The sequence below is a fragment of the Leptodactylus fuscus genome, chromosome 6 (assembly GCF_031893055.1).
Source record: "Leptodactylus fuscus isolate aLepFus1 chromosome 6, aLepFus1.hap2, whole genome shotgun sequence".
In the NCBI taxonomy this organism is placed as follows: Eukaryota; Metazoa; Chordata; class Amphibia; order Anura; family Leptodactylidae; genus Leptodactylus; species Leptodactylus fuscus.
The window spans coordinates 90,123,371-90,142,847 of NC_134270.1; the positions used below are offsets into that span (position 1 = coordinate 90,123,371).

Below are 19,477 nucleotides of genomic sequence, written 5' to 3' on the forward strand. Positions count from 1 at the left end.
AAATCCACATAAACTAGCAGTATAGATCCTTGAGATGGGACAACCCCTTTAAGAACATCCCCCCCCCCCCTCCTCCTCGCACATGGAACTAACTGGCTAGTGTGGAGAGGATGTGCAGGAACGGCACTGATATCAGTCCTGCCATTCAGCAAGTTACTTATTCTACTACTCTGCACTCAGCAATATATGTGTGTGTATATGTTAACTGCAATGTATGAAAAGCAGGCATTCTATAGAATACCTATACAATGTATAGAATGCCTGGCGTTTTTAGGCAATGTATGAAATGTGAGAATCATTACATACTTTCCTTAGGCATTCTATAGAATGACAAATGCTATTTAGGCAAAGTATGAAAAACAAAAAATATAATGAGTACTTTTCAGCTGGTGTTTTTTTTCTGGCAAGAAGGGTTCCCAAAGGTAGTTGGATAGTTCAATATGATGACGTGTAATAGTGTGTTTTGTATTTGGTTGAAAGCTCTTTCAACATTCTATTATCACGTCCTCCTCCTCCTCCAGGTCCAGTAGCTAATATCATGACGTGAAATGTTTTTGTATTTGAGAAGGACATGAAACAAACTTTCAACCAAACACTACAGCTTGCTCCTCCTCCCCCTCCATTTTCATGGACACTCACGAACAACCAGCTAATTCAAAGCTTGAGGCAACGTGCATGGGTTCAAAATCGAAATCTTTCTCTAAGCCTGAGGCATTGTGTATCGCACGCTCGCGGGCCGGTGGGTTCAAAGTTATGTGCCTTGCTTGCCGGAACAAAGCTGGATCGGAGATGTGCTAGTGCCTTGCCGGAACGAACAAAGCGTTCAGAGATGTCACCTATTTCATATTTTGCCGCCTTCTCATTTGGCATTCTATGTGCCGGATTTCATACATTGCCAGTGACACATACGTGTGTGTGTGTATATAATATATATATATATATATATATATATATATATATATATATATATATATCCTACTTCCTTCCTTTCCTACTAATGTTATAAATGTGAAAGTTTGGATGTTTGTTCCTCAGTCACGCAAAAGCGGCTGAACGGACTTGAATGAAATTTGGCACACAGATTGTAACTTCCATTGTAACTACTATATTAAACAGCTCTTAGCAGCAGCCTTATCTCAGCCAGGGCTGTTATCTCTCTGTGTACACACTTAACCCTCAGTGTGTAGACACCTCTGCATATTATCTGATCTGCTCCAGGCAGTGCTGACAAACTTGGGCAAACACCTTTAATCCAAATTGTCAGTTTGCCAATTTTTAACATGCCTAGAAAAAGAGAATCTAATTTGTCACAAACAACAACAGCTATGAAGGAAGCCAGAAGTCACAAAGTTCTCCTCGGCACAGCACCAGGAACGAGTTCAGCGGCAGGCCAGCTTGAGAGCTACCGAAACGCCGGAGCATGTGGATCATCAACGGCAAGAACATTCTCATTAATATGGTGTCCCAGCGAGCTGATGACATGTCGGAACAATCACAGGCACGGTGTGAGGAACAAGTTCAGCAGCAGGACAGCTTAACAGCTGCGGAAATGCCGGAAATATATATGTGTGTGTGTATATATGTGTATGTGTATGTATATATATATATATATATATATATATATATATATTTATTAGCTGGTACCCGCGACTTCGTCTGCGGTGATTGTAGCAGTGGGTATATACAGGCGGGGGTAAGGTTTTCGTAGTGTGTATAAGGTCTGGGATATGAAATTGTAAGTTTGTATCTTGTTTTTGCTGTAATTCAGAGAATACGTGAGACTTTTGTGTTGCAGTTACTTTGTATTTGAGCTTCTATATATACGGTGTTGTGAGAAACTTTACATAGTGACTTTGGGACAGAAGTATTTGAAGTTAACCCTTTCCCGCCGATGGCATTTTTTGATTTTTGTTTTTGACTCCCCTCCTTCTAAACCCCATAACTTTTTTATTTTTCCGCTCCCAGAGCCATATGAGATCTTAATTTTTGCGGGACAAATTTTTCTTCATGATGCCACCATTATTTATTCTATATAATGTCCTGGGAAGCAGGGAAAAAATTCTGAATGGGGTGGATTTGAAGAAAAAATGCATTTCTGCGACTTTCTTACGGGCTTTGGTTTTACGGCGTTCACTGTGCAACCAAAATGACCTGTCCCCTGTATTCTGTGTTTCATCACGATGCTGGGGATATCAAATTTATATGGTTTTATTTACATTTTGACCCCTTTAAAAAATCCAAAACTATGTTAAAACATTTTTTTTTTGAAAAGTCGCCATATTCCGAGAGGCGTAACTTTTTTATACGTCCGTGTACGGGGATGCATAGAGCGTCTTTTTTTGCGGGACTGGGTGTACTTTTTATTTCTAGTTCTAGTTTCGGGAAATTTTATTGCTTTGATCACTTTTTATTCAAATTTTTATCAGAATCAAAACAGTGAAAAAACGGCGGTTTGGCACTTTTGACCATTTTTCCCGCTACGGCGTTTACCGAACAGGAAAAATATTTGTATAGCTTTGTAGAGCGGACGATTTCGGACATGGGGATACCTAACATGTATGTGTTTTACAGTTGTTAACTACTTTTATATGTGTTCTAGGGAAAGGGGGGTGATTTGAATTTTTAATCCTTTTTATTTGTTTTTATTTTTTTTTTACTTTTTTTTTTAAACTTTTTTTTTGTTGCATTTATTAGACCTCCTAGGGGTATTGACATGGGTGGGCGGTGTCGCGGATTGTCAGAGCGGTGGGGGTCGGCAAACATGGCTGCTCCGGAGTGTTATAGAGCGCCTCCTGGAGTATCGGTAAGGGTGAGGGGCAAAGTGGTAAAGTCTATGTATATGTGATTGTGTGGGGTTAGGGGCGAGGCTGCAGAGGGCAATAGGAATTTTATGGCTTGCTATGGTCCAAAGTGTGTGAGATTGCAGAGATGGTGATGTGAGTTTGGGTTTTGTGGGGTTCCTGGCACAAACGTATGTGCGCTATTGTGACGAAAAGTAGCCTATTGCGCAATCGGGTGTATTAACTATGTTTGTGGAAAATTTCAGCCAAATCGGTGGAGTGGTTTTTCCGTGATTGAGGAACAAACATCCGAACATCCAAACTCACAAACCCACAAACTTTCACATTTATAATATTAATAGGATATATATATATTTTGCAGGGAAATGAGATTTGATTTGCAGGACTTGCACAGCGCTATGTTTCTCTTGTTATCACTCCACTCTTGAGGCTGGGTTCACATGGTGGTATTTTGGACCGGATTTTGATGCGGGAAGCCGCCTCAGAATCTGGACCAAAAACCGCCTCCCATGGCTAGCTGCGACTGTCATTGTATTCCATCAGTCTCTGAATTCCTGAATTAGGCCCAAATGAATGGGCCTAGTCGGGAGGGAGTGTCGCAACGCATAGTCCGCGGCAAGAAAGGGCAGGTCACTTCTTTTTACCGCGAGCGGGAAGAAACCGCTCGCGGAAAAAGGAAGTGAACTACTCCCAGTGAAGTCAATGGGAGGTGGGTTTTTTGAGCCGGATTCCGCGTCAAAATCCAGTCCAAAAATACCCCCTGCGTCCGTGCCAGCCAGCACACTGCGCTTCTGATGTGACCCCCACAAAAAAACGGCTTCAGATCTTAAAAAAAAAAAAAAAAAAAAAAAAAAAAAAAAAACCTCACCGGAAATAAGACAAGTCGGGACTTGCACAGCTCTGTTTCGCTTGTTACCACTCCCCCTTTACCCCATCGCTCCCTTCCGGTGTCCGTGCCGGCCAGCGCGCCGCTCTTCTGACTTGACGCAGCACATGAAAAATAGGTTCAGGTATAGAAAAAAAAAAATCAAACTGACCAAATTTGTATCTGAAGAACAGTTTAATGAAACTATCAGGACGTGTTTAGAACAAGCGGCATGATAAAACCTTTGTGCACTCATGAAAGGATAGAAAAAGCTTCACAGTCATTGAACAATTTAAAATTAGCACCGCTACTTAAACTACAACGGACAAATACACAGGACTATTATGGTAAAAATTTTGATGTTATGGAAGTAGAAAAGAAAACTAAAGTACTAAAGAAAATATCAGCTTAAGTACCAATTTAATTATTTTCGAATAAATAATTTTTCAATTACTATTGTTGTATTATCTACTCTACATTTAATAATGCATGCTTTACTAAATAAATACTTTTCATATCTTAAAAAAATATTATTTCATCATTTCACTAAAAAAGTCCAAGGATTTGATCAAATCACTGACTTTCTTTAGGGAAATGACCCTACAGAGTTATTTTAACATCTTCCGGGATTTAATTAAATCCCTAGTTGAATAATTTCCCTGCGACCGACACACACACACGATTAAATATAAACATGTGCAGGCTCTACAGTCACTCAGATGGGACAGCACAACACCTGTGGCCAGGCAATAAGTTAGGATTATTGAAATCCCTTTCGGTGTATGAAGACGTGTGTCACGGGATGGTTAGAGAATACATTCCACATGAAATATATATTACACATTGCCTATAGTATAGACTCTAACCATCCCGTGACAACGTGCATGTAGAATATTATTGCAGGCATTAGGGTGGCGTCCAGTGTGGAAATTCTCAATAGTCTGTACAAGATAATCTTTCTAAAAGTTCTCTCATGTTAAAAGCCATTGTGTAGCGCCTCGTAATGTGAGCTTAAAAATATCTGATAAAGGGCGGGTCATGGGATGTCATTAGCATTTCCTATTCAAACACACTCCTCCTGCACCAGTCTCCTGGTTGTCCAGTACCTTTGTTCAGACAGGAAGCTGGCTCCAATACAGTGTGTTTGGGAGACACTGGAACTTGTAAGTGATGGAGTAGGTGCAGCTCCTATGGCCATACCATCCCTGTACACCTGATAGTAAATTGCTTACAAGAATGACCTGTTTTTACTGCTCTGTTCAGTCAGAGGTTAAAGAGGCTGTGTAGGAATTTTTATTTATGGCGTAAATATGCAATAAATCTGTTCGGGGCAACTTCAGACATCTGTACTATGCACAGCACAGAGTCAGAAGTAGAGGGCTCTGTTCCCTATATAGTGGCCCTACTCCATAACTGCAGTTTTGTTAATTCACTTCAATAGGAGATGAGCTGCAGCTCAAGCGCCGTTTCACTTTATAGGGCACAGACTCATCTGCTTCTGGCTCCCTGGACTGTGGATGTTGGAAGTGGCCCTGAACAGATAATCCATGCAGGGCACAGCTATTGGGCCCCCACCAATCAGATTAAACATAAAAATTCCAGGATAGCCACTTTAATATGCTGGTTGGCATTAAGGGCATTTTGTGAAAAAAGGAGACTATTTGCGCTCCCCATACAGAGGAATGGACGTAACACTGACACTAGTGGAGAGGGTGGCATTATGAGGGGCACATTGTACAATAAAAGGAGCTACATGTGGATTATACTGCTGGGGCATGGGAGAATCTCTTTTAGTAAGGGATTCACGTGACGCTATTTGGCGCTGATATTTGATAACTCTATATTGTATAAATAGTTTTTGTGATGAAAAGGACATTTGCCTTGTTTCTTGTGCCAATGATCTGTATAGACCATAGGAATGTCCCTGGAAGCGGCAAAGATCACCAGTACAGTACACTGAATTGACAGAATGTAACAATATTATTGGTGCAAAATGTTAGCATTTGGGGCCCCACTTTTTAATTTTGACCAACTTTGCCTAAAACCGGCCCTAGATATATATAATCTACATCATCTATCTATGAATTTTGTGTTATTTTTGATTAAAAAGTTATGTTTTATATTTATGTACTTAAAATTAGGCCTGTCCTCACAGTTTAAAGTATTGATTATTGATAGGATACTGGTAGGTACCTGTGGTTATATCTAGGTCTTCACAGTTCTTTGGATTTAGGGATGTAGGTTTAAAATTTGAGTTCAGAATGGATATCTAATACATGGATATTTAAAAACACCTAAAGAAATGAATTGGCCCATAAAAAAAATAAAAAAAAAGGTTTTAGTGGGTTTTTTTTTTTTTGTGAACTTAGAAAATTGCTTTTGGAATTGCAAGCCAACTAACATCCTTAAACAACAACAAAAATAATGGAGATTAACAAAATGTAACTAATCTGGTTCTGACACTGTAAAACCAGTGTTCCAAAGTTAGTAAAAATAAAAATAAATAAATATAAAAGCCTGTCCTTGTCCGTATGTTTGTGGTCAACCCCTTACAGCGGATGTCTGGTCTTTAAAAGGTGGTGATTGTAGCCAGTAGATCTTAGATGTAATGTACATCTGATCGTGGGTATTGTGTGTCATAACAGCCCTCCGTACTTTCTTTTTTGCAGGACTTTGCTGCATGTTCCTGCAACAAGCAAATTATACTCCCTCCCCACTTCTAAAAACGTTCAGTCTACAAACATAAATTTTGCTTGTTCCACACGGTAAATGCCATAGCTGGAAATATTAAAGAGCCAAACCACAATTTTTTTCCCGCATTTTGCTTCCCATAAACATTTGACTAAAACTGTCAATAAGTACATCTTGCTCCACAAAAAAAAAAAATCTGCAGATCGAGACTCCCTCCTGATTAGTCCCTTTCATACGGGCCTTATCAGGAGCGGGATGATGTGACCGGGATGCTGATGCACTGTATTGGCGTCCTGTCGCAGCTAGACTGCGGTGAACATGTCAGCGGCGGAAAATTGAGAATTCCTCTTCATTTTCTGCCATGTAAACACACCCTGATAAACTTGTGCAAACGCAAGTTCCCCCCAAATACATCCCCCGTTCCGAAATGTTTCCAGCTTTACAGTACAACATACAGAATATTAAATTGTACCAATACAAAGTACAAAAATTAAGCCACCATATGGCTCTGAATGCAAAAATAACAGTTATGGGGTTTGGAAGTGTCTACCAGGTTTACAGTCATCAGTGAGAAGTAAGACTGCTTGTGCCTCCTTAGTGATTCATTTCGTGTAATTATGTCTTTTGTGTTGCAGCTGCTGATGAAGAAGCATTTGAAGACAATTCCGAAGAATATATTAGGAGGGATCTGGAAGGATCTGGTAATGTGTACACCTATATAGTCATAATCACTCAAGATAGGTTTGCTGCAGTCTGAATCATGCAAAATGGTTAAAGAGGGAATTTCATGTCCTCAGGTACATGCAGTTTTACATACTGCTAGAAAGCAGGCCTTACACTGTATTCAGTGCACTGTCTGCTTTCCAGTTATGTGCCCTGGGGCAAGAGCTATCGGAGCCGTTACCAATGTCTGCCCACTGTCATTCCTGACAGTCTAGCTGGGCTGTTAGGATTGCCTCTCCTGACGGTACTCGTCCATAGCTTTCTACTGTCAGAGGGGGCGTTCCTTACAACTCAGCCATGACGCTAAGCTGTGAAGAACGCCTCCCAAGTATTAGTCTATAGAAGAATACAATCAGGGGGCGGAGCCTTCCTCAAAGCTTAGCGTCATCACTGGGCAGTAAGGAACGCCTCCTCTGACACTACAGAGCTATGGACGAGTACTGTTAGGAGGGGCGTTCCTCACAGCCAAGCTAGACTGTCAGGAAAGCTCTTCTGACAGTGGGCTGAGATCGTTGCTGTTATATTGGCAAGGATATTTCCAACTCTGAGGTACATAATGGGAAAGCTGACAATGCACTGAGCTGAGCGCACTGTTGGCTTTCTAGTGGTATATCAAACCTCTTTAAAGGTTAAATGAAGTTTTAAATAGGTCTGCCACCTCCAAAATTGTTTCTAAACTTCTCATTTGGTCACTGTGTCACTAAAGGTCTCTACAACTTCCTAACAATGATGCCACAAAGAAAATCAACTTATTGGTCTTATTCAGAAGTCTGTATATCACACCCCCGTGCTGTACTATTGATGTAATGTCTTCTGTCCATGGTTGATGATTTTTCATGTCCGTAAAATAAAAAAAATGAATGGTTTTTTTTTTTTTTCTTTTTTTTCTTTTTTATAAAGTGGTTGTACAAGGATTCAAAGCTCTTTGTATTTAATTCAGGACAGTATAAAATGCTTACTTGTATGGAGAAATCCCCCCCCCCCCCCCCCCGAGCCCTGATTAGCTTTATGGTATCTTTTTCATGCCTTCAGAAGCTCCCAGCCGGCCTTCAAACGGTCGCGGTTCTACTTTAATCCCCTGTCTTGCTGTAGACTAGGCTACTAGGCCTCCTGGTCTTCCAGGACTCCACTCAGCTCTCCCCATTTTTCCTCAGAAGAGGTTTTTCTTTCTGAGGTTTTGTTTTGTTCTGGGCTAGCTGGCTCCTCAGGACTTTTTTTTTCCAGCTTTTGCACCCGAGAATCCTCTGTGCAGTCTCCTGCAGTGGTCGGCCATCACACTTACTCTGGTGATCCTCCCTGATATATCCCTTAGGGCCCTCTCCTCCACTTCCTCCTTTGAGTTGTCATCGTTGGTGGCCATTTCCTCATCCATGTGGTTTCTGAGCTGGCTGTCATTTTTACAGCAGTCTCCTCTTCTGGTTATCCACAGATATAAATTTGATTTCTGTCTGCCACTGCCTTTTCCACCTAAGATGGTCTCCTCTTCCACATCTATGTACTGGCACTGCAAATTCAACATGTTATCTGAAAACTTCCTGCAAAATCTGTTCTCCAATTAGCAGTCTGCTTTCTGTCCCTTTTGAATACTGCTTTGTGTTTATACACCAGTTTACTTCAATACTTGTGGCATTTCCTTAGTTGGGAGAAATTGATTGAAGGGGTTATTCAGCTTCTAAAAATTATCTGCAAATACATACACAGCATCTCTCTCCCTCATCACAGGTTACGTAAAAGGTCTAATGCTACTGTGATGTTTTGTTTGCAAGCTGAACTACTCACAGGGGAGGCGATAGTGTGCTTGCAACCACAACGTTACAGTGGAGTGCACTGTCCTGAAAAGTTATTCAGCTAATTGGGGGTGAATTTAAATAGGATATATATTAGGAAGTATTTTGTGTTAATACATTCTTCTGTTTTAGCACATATTAAAAAAACAAACAAACAAAAAAAAACTATGACAAGAGACAGCAATGACTTTAGTAACTGTAGTGTGAACTCCACCTAATTTGTGCAATACACTATATTGGCCCACAAAAATCCAAAACTATTTAAAAAAATGTATTTTCCTAAAAGTTGCCATATTCTGACACGCGTAACTTGTTTTTTGTACGAGGATGCATAGGAATCTTTTTTTTTTTTTTTTTTTTTTTTTGCGTGGCCAGGTGTACTTTTAAGTGATACCATTTTGGGGAATTGCTATTGCTTTGATCACTTTTTATTCAAATTTTTAACAGATGCAAAACATTGAAAAAACTGTAGTTTGGCACTTTTGACTTTTTCTCCCACTACGTAGTTTACCATACGGGAAAAATATTTTTATAGACTTTTACAGGGATACCTAATATGTATGTATTTCACCATATTTAAGTACTTTTATATGTGTTCATGGGAAAGGGGGTGATTTGAACTTTTAACATTTGTTTTTTTTACTTTATTTGAAACTTGTTTTTTTTGCATTTTTTTAGACCCCCTTGGGGTCTTGACCCTTATGGGGTCTGACCACTAATGCAATGCATGACAATGCTAATGCATTGCGTTTCAAAATACCAGGGCTTCTATTGCATGCTTTATAGAGTAACCTGCAATAGAATAAGTAGAATGACAAGCCAGGGAGCCTTCACAAGGCTCCCGATGTCATAGCAAAGTGATTCAGGTTCCAGAGCTTACTCCGGGTGAATGTGATCACAGGGAGAATAGTCGCTCGGTCAGCTTTGCCCGAGGCACCGGAGGGGTTAATGCTTGCAATTAGTGCGGGCACCGATCGTAGGCAGTAGCGATGGGTGCCTACTGTATAAAACAGTAAACACCCAGCGACTATGGCGACCGCCCGGCTCCTGAGTGGCCGCCATAGTCAAACACCTGGCATCCGCCGTAATAGTATGGTGGGTGTTGGAAAGGGGTTAAAGCGGTTGTCCCATCACAAGGATCCTATCTATACTGCTTGTTAATGTGGATGTAAGACTTTTCCTAAATACACTACTTCAGCAAAACTGCTTTTTTGTCCACTATCTTACTTTATTCAATTCATTGTTGACACAGCCCTTGACTTATCTACTCAAAAGTCAAGTAATGTATCTGCCTGCTCTCAGGGGGGAGGGAGGAGGGGCTAAGTGCACGGGAGTGAGCCTGTGTTTCTAGCTATTCCTGTGTCTACACTATGTGACCTAGCTTCCTGCACTCAGATAGGGAGAGGAGCTGCTTTCAATTCTGAACGTCTTCTGTTCTCCCAGTTATCAGGCTAGCTAATTCAATTGTGTTCATTATGGCAGAGACAGGCAGTCTCTGTATGTAACACAGAATGGAGTTGCTCCTGCCTGTACTTCATAGTCCAATATTGTGCATATAGTGGTTAAGGACCTTTGATGACATCACAGGCCCTTCAGCCACCCCATCGGATCACGCTATGCGGTGGGTGGAGCTACATGCTAATTTGGGGGCGGCGCTAAACGGCAGGTTGCATGTGAAACCCCGCCCACCAAATGATGCAAGAAACCAGGAAGAAAGATTTTATAGCAGTGAAGACTGGTGAGTATGCGATGTGGGAATACCTCTTTAAAGTTTTACATACTTCCCCCCCCCCCCCCCCCCCCCTCCTATCAGTATGTCTTCTGTAGAAAGGGAGGAAATCCACACAAACACCGGGAGAACATACAAACTTCTTGCAGATTTTGTTCCTGACGGGATACAAACCCAAGACCCCAGCGCTGCAAGGCTGCAGTGCTTACCACTGAGCCACTGTGTTGCCCCAAATTTTTACATACTTGTCTCATTTTTGTTATATGCTAATTTATGTATTTGAAAATAGGAGTGCTCTTGATGACAGTAGAGTTTTTGTGTATAGAGCACTTGACATAGCAATTTGTTTTTTTTTATTGGCAGGCACTCCTGTTTATCCTGACAATGTACCAGTTACTCATACAAAGTCACCCTTTGCATTTTTCCAGATATTGATACCAGACGCCGAGCTGCTTGTGATCTTGTCCGTGGTTTGTGTAAGTTTTTTGAGGGTCCAGTAACCAATATCTTCTCTTGTTACGTGAATTCTATGCTCCAAGAATATGCCAAGAACCCAAGTGTTAACTGGAAACACAAAGATGCTGCTATCTACTTGGTGACGTCGCTGGCATCCAAAGCACAAACACAAAAGGTGTGATTTAACGCTTGTTTTATTTAGTTACGTGCGTACCACTTCTTTTATAGCACACATGACTTGTTTTATATTATATTGTATTATATTGTGTATATATATATTATATTGTTTTATATTATGTACACTATTTTTTTTACTATTAGATATGGAATACTTGTTTATAGGATATAAGTTAGGTCACAGTCAGTAATAATTTGATTGACTGTTTGCTACATGTAGAAGTGCTGTAGCTGGGATGATGCACTAATGGACATTGTTGCTTAGTGGCTTATTTGTCTATTTACAGCATGGGATAACACAAGCTAATGAACTTGTCAATTTAACCGAATTCTTCATCAGTCACATTCTTCCTGATCTCAAATCTGTAAACAGTGAGTAATAAGGGTATAATAATATATAATTTATTTATTAAAACAAACAGTCTGGTCTGCCAGAAACTTGTATGGATGGAAAAATGTCCTTTCATTGGGAAAAGTAGTACACCACGTTTCTTCCTCACAGGAACTCTCAAGTCCCTGGAGAGGGGTGTCTGCCATGCAATTTATGTGATGATACCCAGATTTGTTGGTGCTGCTACAGTTGTTTATCTGTATAATTTATTTATTAGATATCTTAACCACTTCAGTACCGGGACACATTTTAGTTTTTTTTTTTGTATGTACAGTTTTGAGGGCTGTAACATTTTTTTCATATGTCTCATTCAACCAATTCTTGCGTCTTTTATCGGGGACACATAGGGCTTTATTTTTATGTTTTTTATTTTCGAATGTGTTTAAATTTTTTTTTATGTCCGGGATAATCTATAGAACATATGAGGGAAATTGTCTGTTTTTCACTTTTTTTTTTAAATTTAATAACACAAAGTGCTACTGAAAAACTTTATAAAATAATTTTATCTCTCCGTTCCAGTAATTTCTATTTTGTATGGTGTTGTCGGGAGAGGGGAGCTATAACCTTTAATAACTGCATTTTATTGGCGTGTTTTTTTTTTTTAAATTATTTTTACGGTTTTAAAAAACTGTTTTTACAATTTTTTTTTTTTTTTTCAGATTGCGCCCCCATTAGGTCATAAGAAACCGTTGGGGACATCTGTTCACTTTTTTTTTTTCTTTTTTAGGGAGGCTGATTTGCTCCGTAACTGGAATTGGTACATTTATCCTCCTGCTCGCTGTTCTTTAGACTAACAGAGCTGATCTGGGTCCTGTAGGACCCAGCAGCTCTTGTAAGACACTGAGCCAGGTGGATCACATGACCGCTGGGTCAGAGGGCGGCCGCATCATGGCGGCATGCATAGCTGTGTATATAGCGCTCATTAAGCACTGTATTCACAGCGATCGAGAAGGCAGGAATGGTAATAAATCTTCCCTGCCTTCTCTGGGAGCTCCGGCTGAAGTTACAGCCGGCTCCCAGTATCAGCAGCTGCATGATCTCGTGCAACTGCTGTGTTCTGGTAGGACATACTTGTACTTCCTGTCAGAACAAGGCAACCACCTTCTGGACATTTATAGTCTGTGGCAGTCCGGAAGTGATTAATAAGTAATAACACAGGTCTGCAAAAAAAAAAAATTTTTTCAAGAGCTGTTTCGGTTATTCCATGTAATCCTTTGTTTTTTGGTGCACTGAATCCGAAAATGACATCCATTTTGTCATAGGGCATCACGTTTCCTGACAATTTAGGTAACTATGTAAAATAAAGCAATACCTCCAAAAGGAGTGGAAATGGACTTATAAAATTAATGTTTTATTACAATTTTTTTCATAAATCCTTTTTTGAACTGAAATGAGCTAACTAACACACACTAAACTCTATTCTTCTTCCCTGTGAGGATCCACTTTCTGCATTTACGCTTAAGTAGCATCTGGAATGTCTCTCTGGTGCATTTTCTATTTGTTCACTCTGGAAGTTCTTTTCTTTGAGAGTTAAGGTTTTTTGGCATTTTATATCTTAAATGCACTTATGTGAATTAATTGATAGTAATTTGTACTTTAAATTTGGTTAAAAAACCATAATGTGAAAATAATACCAAAAATGAAAATGTAGTATTTTTATTTTAAATATTTGGTATTTTTTTATATTATGGGTTTTTAACTAAATTTTAAGTCCTAATTGCTATTTAATTCACATATGTGCTTTTAAGATATACTATATAATGCCAAAAAAAAAAAAGCCTTAACTCTTAAAGAAAAGAACTTCCAGAGTGAGCTAATAGAGCTTCAGAGACACATTCCAGATACTAATCACAAGCATAAATAGAGCAAGCGGAGCCTCACAGGGAAGAAGAATCGAGTTTGTGTTAGTGAGCTCATTTCAGTTCAAAAAAGGATTTTCCTGAAAAAATTGTAATAAAACATTCATTTTATTAGTCAATTTCCACTTATTTTATTCCACTTTAGATAAGATAGTTAAGTTATCCAAATTGTCAGGAAACGTGATGTCCTATGACAAAATGGAGGTCGTGTTCGGGTTCAGTTCATCAAAAAAACAGAGATTACATGGAAGAACCAAAACAGGTATTGAAAAAAGTTTTTTGCATATACCTGTGTAATTTGATAAATTTGAAGACCATTTTGTGGCAAATCCTCACGTCTAGGAAATGTTTCAATGTTTTATTTGTTTTCAGCACACCATAATACATGGAAATTAGATGAAAATTATCAAACAGCTTTTTAGTTGCAGACCTGCGTAATTTTAGAATAACTTAATAAATGAGAACTGTTATATAACTATACGCAGTACTAATATATGGAAAACAAAAAAGATACTTTTAAAAAACCAATTAAAAGTTAATTTTTAGTGTAACATACTAAATCCAAAAGAAATGAATGTAAAAAATTGAATAACTTGGTAGTTGGTGTGAGTGGTATTTTCTTCGTACAACACCCTGAGTCTGTAATAAAGAAACTACCAACATAGGTAGCTCTGGCCGTATAGTTACCCAACACCTTGATCCAATATACCGCAAGGCAGGGTGTCTGGAAACAAAATGAGAGGCTACATTAGCTTCACTAGTATAGGTAGAGCTGTAGTTCAAATTGATGTAATAGCTAACGGTGTATGAGGGAGGGGAAACTTTAACCCATAGGGGTCTGCAAAAAGTCCCAAAAAGGTCTGCACTCACTGGTCTTAGAGTAACAGACCCACTAAACCCACACATCAATTTCCAGTTGGGTAGCTTTGCATTGCCTCTAAGCCTAAGCCGAGCCCGTATTGAGGATGGCTCAGAGTCAGTCACTTACACCACACTAGAGCCACACAGATTGCCTGACGTGTTTCTGCTGCATGTTGCAGCTCATTAAAGGCAGAATCACATATACAAAATTATTCGTTCACACCACATGCTGTGGAATCCTAGTATACCTAGTGTAGCTGCTATGGAATCCTAGTTTATCTTCTTTTCTCAGCTTATGTGTTTCTACTTCCGTAATATATTACTGTGTATTATCCTGTATCTGTATTTACTATGCTGCTGTAACGTACTGAAATTTTCCCACTGTGGGACTATTAAAGGATTATCTTATCTTAAGCTAAGATAGTGCTTCTTAACAAGCACTGAACTGTCCTGCTTGGTCAGCCGTAGTGTATGGTGCGGCGAGCGCTTCATGCGGCTGGAGCTTTAAAACTAAACCCCGCCCACTCCATCGAGTCATCCGGAGGGTGTGTCCATTGCCGGCCGGCGGCCAATCACGCTCCGTCAACGCTACACACATCTTTGCTGGTCAGTCCATCAAGGCTTCTCTGTCACCAGCGTAATAAGCACCTATTAGTGCAAATGTAGATGGCCAGACAAACCAGCGGTAAGCTATGAAGCCACCAGATCAGTCCAAACAAGAAGACTAACATCCCCAGTATATCCCCTCAAACAGTTGATGACATTGTTTTACTTAGGAAAGGTCTCTTTTGTGCCTACCCCACAGTTCAATCCCTTTGTTTGGATTAAAGACCTCCATCTTTTCTGTAGAAAGTTGAAGTGGAAAAAGTTGTTTTTTTTTTTTTTTTTTTTTTTTTTTTATATAAGATCAACGATAAGAAGAGATGTGAGGAATTAGGCATCACAGAGAATGACTTACCTACTGTGGAACTGTTGGGCGAAGTGTGGGAGGAAGGACAAAGGGACCTAGGTGAAGGACCTTTCAGTTCTTGTAGACTCCCCTCAAAGAAGTTTCCCTATCTATGTATTCCTGCGGGTGGTTAGTGGAATTTAGTGACACAACTATACAGCGCCGCACCTCCCATGAGGCGACCTGAAGCGAGCGCTTCAGGCGGCGCTATGGCAGGGCCCCAGGGAGGGCGGCATTTTTTCTTACCTAAGCCAGTCCAGGACAAGCACCTTGATCCAATATACCACAAGCTGTCCTGGACTGGCTTAGCACGGAGTGGTGGATTGGGGAGGCTGCTGAAGCAGCGCTGCTTCGGCAGCCTCCCCTCACGCGTAGGCAGAGAGCAGGTCTTCTCCGTGCCTGCTCTCTGCCTGCAAATGGCGCTAAGCCCCGCCCCTTCGCTAAGCCCCACCCCCTCCACACGCCCCCTCCTCCCGGGGGGGGGGGGGGGCGGCTTTCTGTCGTTCGCTTCAGGCAGCGAGAGGGGCAGGTTCACCCCTGCAACTATACCCAAGAAGGAACAATCTGAATGCTGCAGAAAAAAAGAGCTCTGTGGGATTTGGAAAATGATGAAACCATTATAATCAAACCCTCAGACAAGGGGGAAAATTTTGTACTGCTAGACCGTGAAGGCTACTTACAAATGTGCAATAACATTTTGTCTAATCCAGATGGTTATGAAGTGATTGGGGAGGCTTTGGTCAGGTCATATAAATCACTCCTGCACGTTATTCTTAACCCCTTCCCACCGATGGCATTTTTTGATTTTCGTTTTTCGTTTTTGACTCCCCTCCTTCTAAACCCCATACCTTTTTTATTTCTCTGCTCCCAGAGCCATATGAGGGCTTAATCTTTGCGGGACAAATTTTTCTTCATGAAGCCGCCATTAATTATTCTCTATAATGTACTGAGAATCTGGAAAAAAAAATTCAGAATGGGGTGAATTTGAAGAAAAAGTGCATTTCTGCGACTTTCTTACAGGCTTCAGTTTTACGGCGTTCACTGTGCAGCCACAATGACATGTCCCCTGTATTCTGTGTTTCGGTACGATTCCGGGGATACCAAATTTATATGGTTTTATTTATGTTTTAACCCCTTAAAAAAAAATGTTAAAACTGTGTTAAAAAAATGTTTTCTAAAAGTCGCCATATTCTGACAGCCATAACTTTTTTTATACGTCTGTGTACGGGGATGCATAGGGCGTCTTTTTTTTGCAGGGCCGAGTGTACTTTTTAGTTCTACCATGTTGGGGAATTGCTTTTGCTTTGATCACTTTGTATTCAAATTTTTATCAGAATCAAAACAGTGAAAAAACAGCGGTTTGACACTTTTGACTATTTTTTCCCGCTATGGCATTTACAGGAAAAATATTTTTATAAATTTGTAGAGCAGGCGATTTCGGACACAGGGATACCTAACATGTACATGTATGTGTTTCACAGTATTTAACTACTTTTATATATGTTCTAGGGAAAGGGGGATGATTTGAATTTTTAATAATTTTTATATTTTTTTTTTACTTTTTTTAAAAAAATTTTTTTTGCATTTATTAGACCCCCTAGGGGTCTTTGAACCCCAGGGGGTCTGATCACTAATGCAATGCATTACAATGCTAATGCTCGTTAGAAGCGCTATCTTCGCTAATTATTCGCTAGCAAATAATTTTGTATATGTGTATCTGCTTCTGATGAGCTGCAACATTCAGCAGAAACGCGTCAGGAAAACTCTGTGGCTCTAGTGTGGTGTGAATGGCTGACAAACTGACTCTGAGCCATCCTCAATACGGGCTCGGCTTAGGCTTGGAGGCAATGCAAAGCTACCAAACTGGAAATTGATGTGTGGGTTTGGTTAGAGGTTCGTGGATTATTGGGTCTGTTACTCTAAGACCAGTGAGTGCAGACCTTTTTGGGACTTTTTGTAGACCCCTATGGGTTAAAGTTTACCCTCCCTCATACACCATTAGCTATTACATCAATTTGAACTACAGCTCCATCTATACTAGTGAAGCTAATGTAGCTTCTCATTTTGTTTCCAGACACCTTGCCTTGCTGTATATGGGATCAAAGTGTTAGGTTCCTATACGGCCAGAGCTACCTATGTTGGTAGTTTCTTTATTACAGACTCAGGGTGTTGTACGAAGAAAATACCACTCACACCAACTACCAAGTTATTCAATTTTTTTACACTCATTTCTTTTGGATTTAGTATGTTACTTTTAAAAGACCAATTAAAAGTTAATTTTTAGTGTATCTTTTTTGTTTTACATACCGTATATACTCGAATATAAGCCGAGGCCCCTAATTTTACCATAAAAAAACTGGGAAACTTATTGACTCGAGTATAAGCCGACGGGGGGAAATCCAGCAGCTACTGGAAAATTTCAAAAATTAAAATGGTCGGAGTTTTTGGTGCAATAGTTGCTGGCTGATGGGGAAGGGGAGAGGGTGTTTTGGTTGTCCGTCTGCCCCTTCCCTGAGCTTGAGGACTGGGTTTTTTTCCCCCACTTGAAATTCAGCCTGGCTGAATATAGGGTATCTGCAGATACCCTATATTCAGTTGACCGGGCACTTGCAGACACAGGGATACCTAATGTGTATGTGTTTCATAGTAATTTTCTACTTTTGTATGTATTCTAGGGAAAGGCGTGGTTTAGAACTTTTATTTACTTAATTTTTTTTTAAAGGGGCTCTATCAGCAAAATCCTGCAGCTAGAGCCCCACATATGCGTGCATAGCCTTTAAAAAGGCTATTCAGGCATTGTAAATGTTAAACTACCCCCCCGTTTGAAAATAATAACTTAAAAAAGAATGTTCTCTACTTACGGAACGTGCACCCTTGGGCGGGCATTCAGGGTGTGTCTTCATCTTCTTCCCCGCCTCTTCTTCATCTGACGTCTTCGGGTCCCGTCCTCCTCCGTCGCTTGCTCGTGGACACTGATAAAAAAAAAAATAGCCCGGGCGCATGCGCAGTAGCCGTAGTAGAGGCCGCGTGCTACTGCGCATGCGCCTGGGCTATTTTTTTATCAGTGTCCGCAAGCAAGCGCCGGAGGAGGACGGGACCCGAAGACGTCAGAGGAAGAAGAGGCGGGGAAGAAGAAGATGGCGCACCCTGAATGCCCGCCCAGGGTGCAAGTAAGTAGAGAACATTCTTTTTTAAGTTATTATTTTCAAACGGGGGGGGGGGGGGGGGGGGGGGGGTAGTTTAATTTAACATTTACGGTGCCTGAATAGCCTTTTTAAAGGCTCTATCAGCATGATTTTGCTGATAGAGCCCCTTTAAAGCTTCTTTTTTTCCCCCCACTATTTTATGGGAGATTCTATACATTACTATTGTGGCTGGCCATAGACCACCCTCTCCCCCCCCCCCCCCCCTTCAAAAATTTTTTTTTTTTTTCTTTGCTTGACGGCTTATACTCGAGTACCGTATTTTCCGGACTATAAGGCGCACATAAAAACCTACGATTTCCTCAGAAATCGTAAGTGCGCCTTATAGTCTGGTGCGCCTTATATATGGATGGAAGCGGCGGCAAAGTCTGCGTGCCGCTTCCATACATACATAAAAGATAAGATAAGATAAGATAATCCTTTAATAGTCCCACCTTGGGGAAATTTCAGCGTGTTACAGCAGCATAGTAATACAGATACAGGATAATACAGAGTAATATGTTACAGACGTAGACACAGATAAGCTGAGAAGAGAAGATATACTAGGAGTCCATGGCAGCTAAGGAAAAACAGAAGAGAAAGAGGAAGACCTCATGGTCATCCTCATAATCATTAGTTCTCTGTGCGGAGAGCTCTTCGTTTGGTCTGATGTAGATTATACAGCCTGGTCGCGGTTGGAAGTAAGGACCTGCGAAAGCGCTCCTTCTCACAATTGGGGTGAAGCAGACGGTCGCTTACAGTGCTGCCAAGTCCCATCAGGGTCCCATACATGGGGTGGGATTTGTTCTCCCGCATGGAGGTCACCACAGACAGTATCCTTCTGTCACCCACCACCTGTACTGGGTCCAAGGGGCTCCCCAGGACAGAGCTGGCCCTCCTGATCAGCCTGTCAAGGGGGCATTCACACTACGGAACGCCGGCGTGTATCACAGCCGTACACGCCGGCGTGACAGCAGGGCTGCCGGACACTTCCCATTCATTTCTA

The 19,477-nt window shown here is 40.7% G+C and overlaps 1 protein-coding gene across 3 annotated transcripts in view; it reads left to right on the top strand.

The window, feature by feature from the left end:
* Window positions 1-19,477, top strand: part of CSE1L (chromosome segregation 1 like) — a 101,195-nt gene that overhangs the window by 48,380 nt on the left and 33,338 nt on the right. For all 3 annotated transcript variants that reach the window (XM_075276767.1, XM_075276765.1, XM_075276766.1), the window contains 3 exons: window positions 6,993-7,058; window positions 11,025-11,227; window positions 11,517-11,601. In XM_075276767.1, coding sequence (XP_075132868.1) covers window positions 6,993-7,058; window positions 11,025-11,227; window positions 11,517-11,601 — 354 coding nt within the window. The remainder of the gene's footprint in view (window positions 1-6,992; window positions 7,059-11,024; window positions 11,228-11,516; window positions 11,602-19,477) is intronic.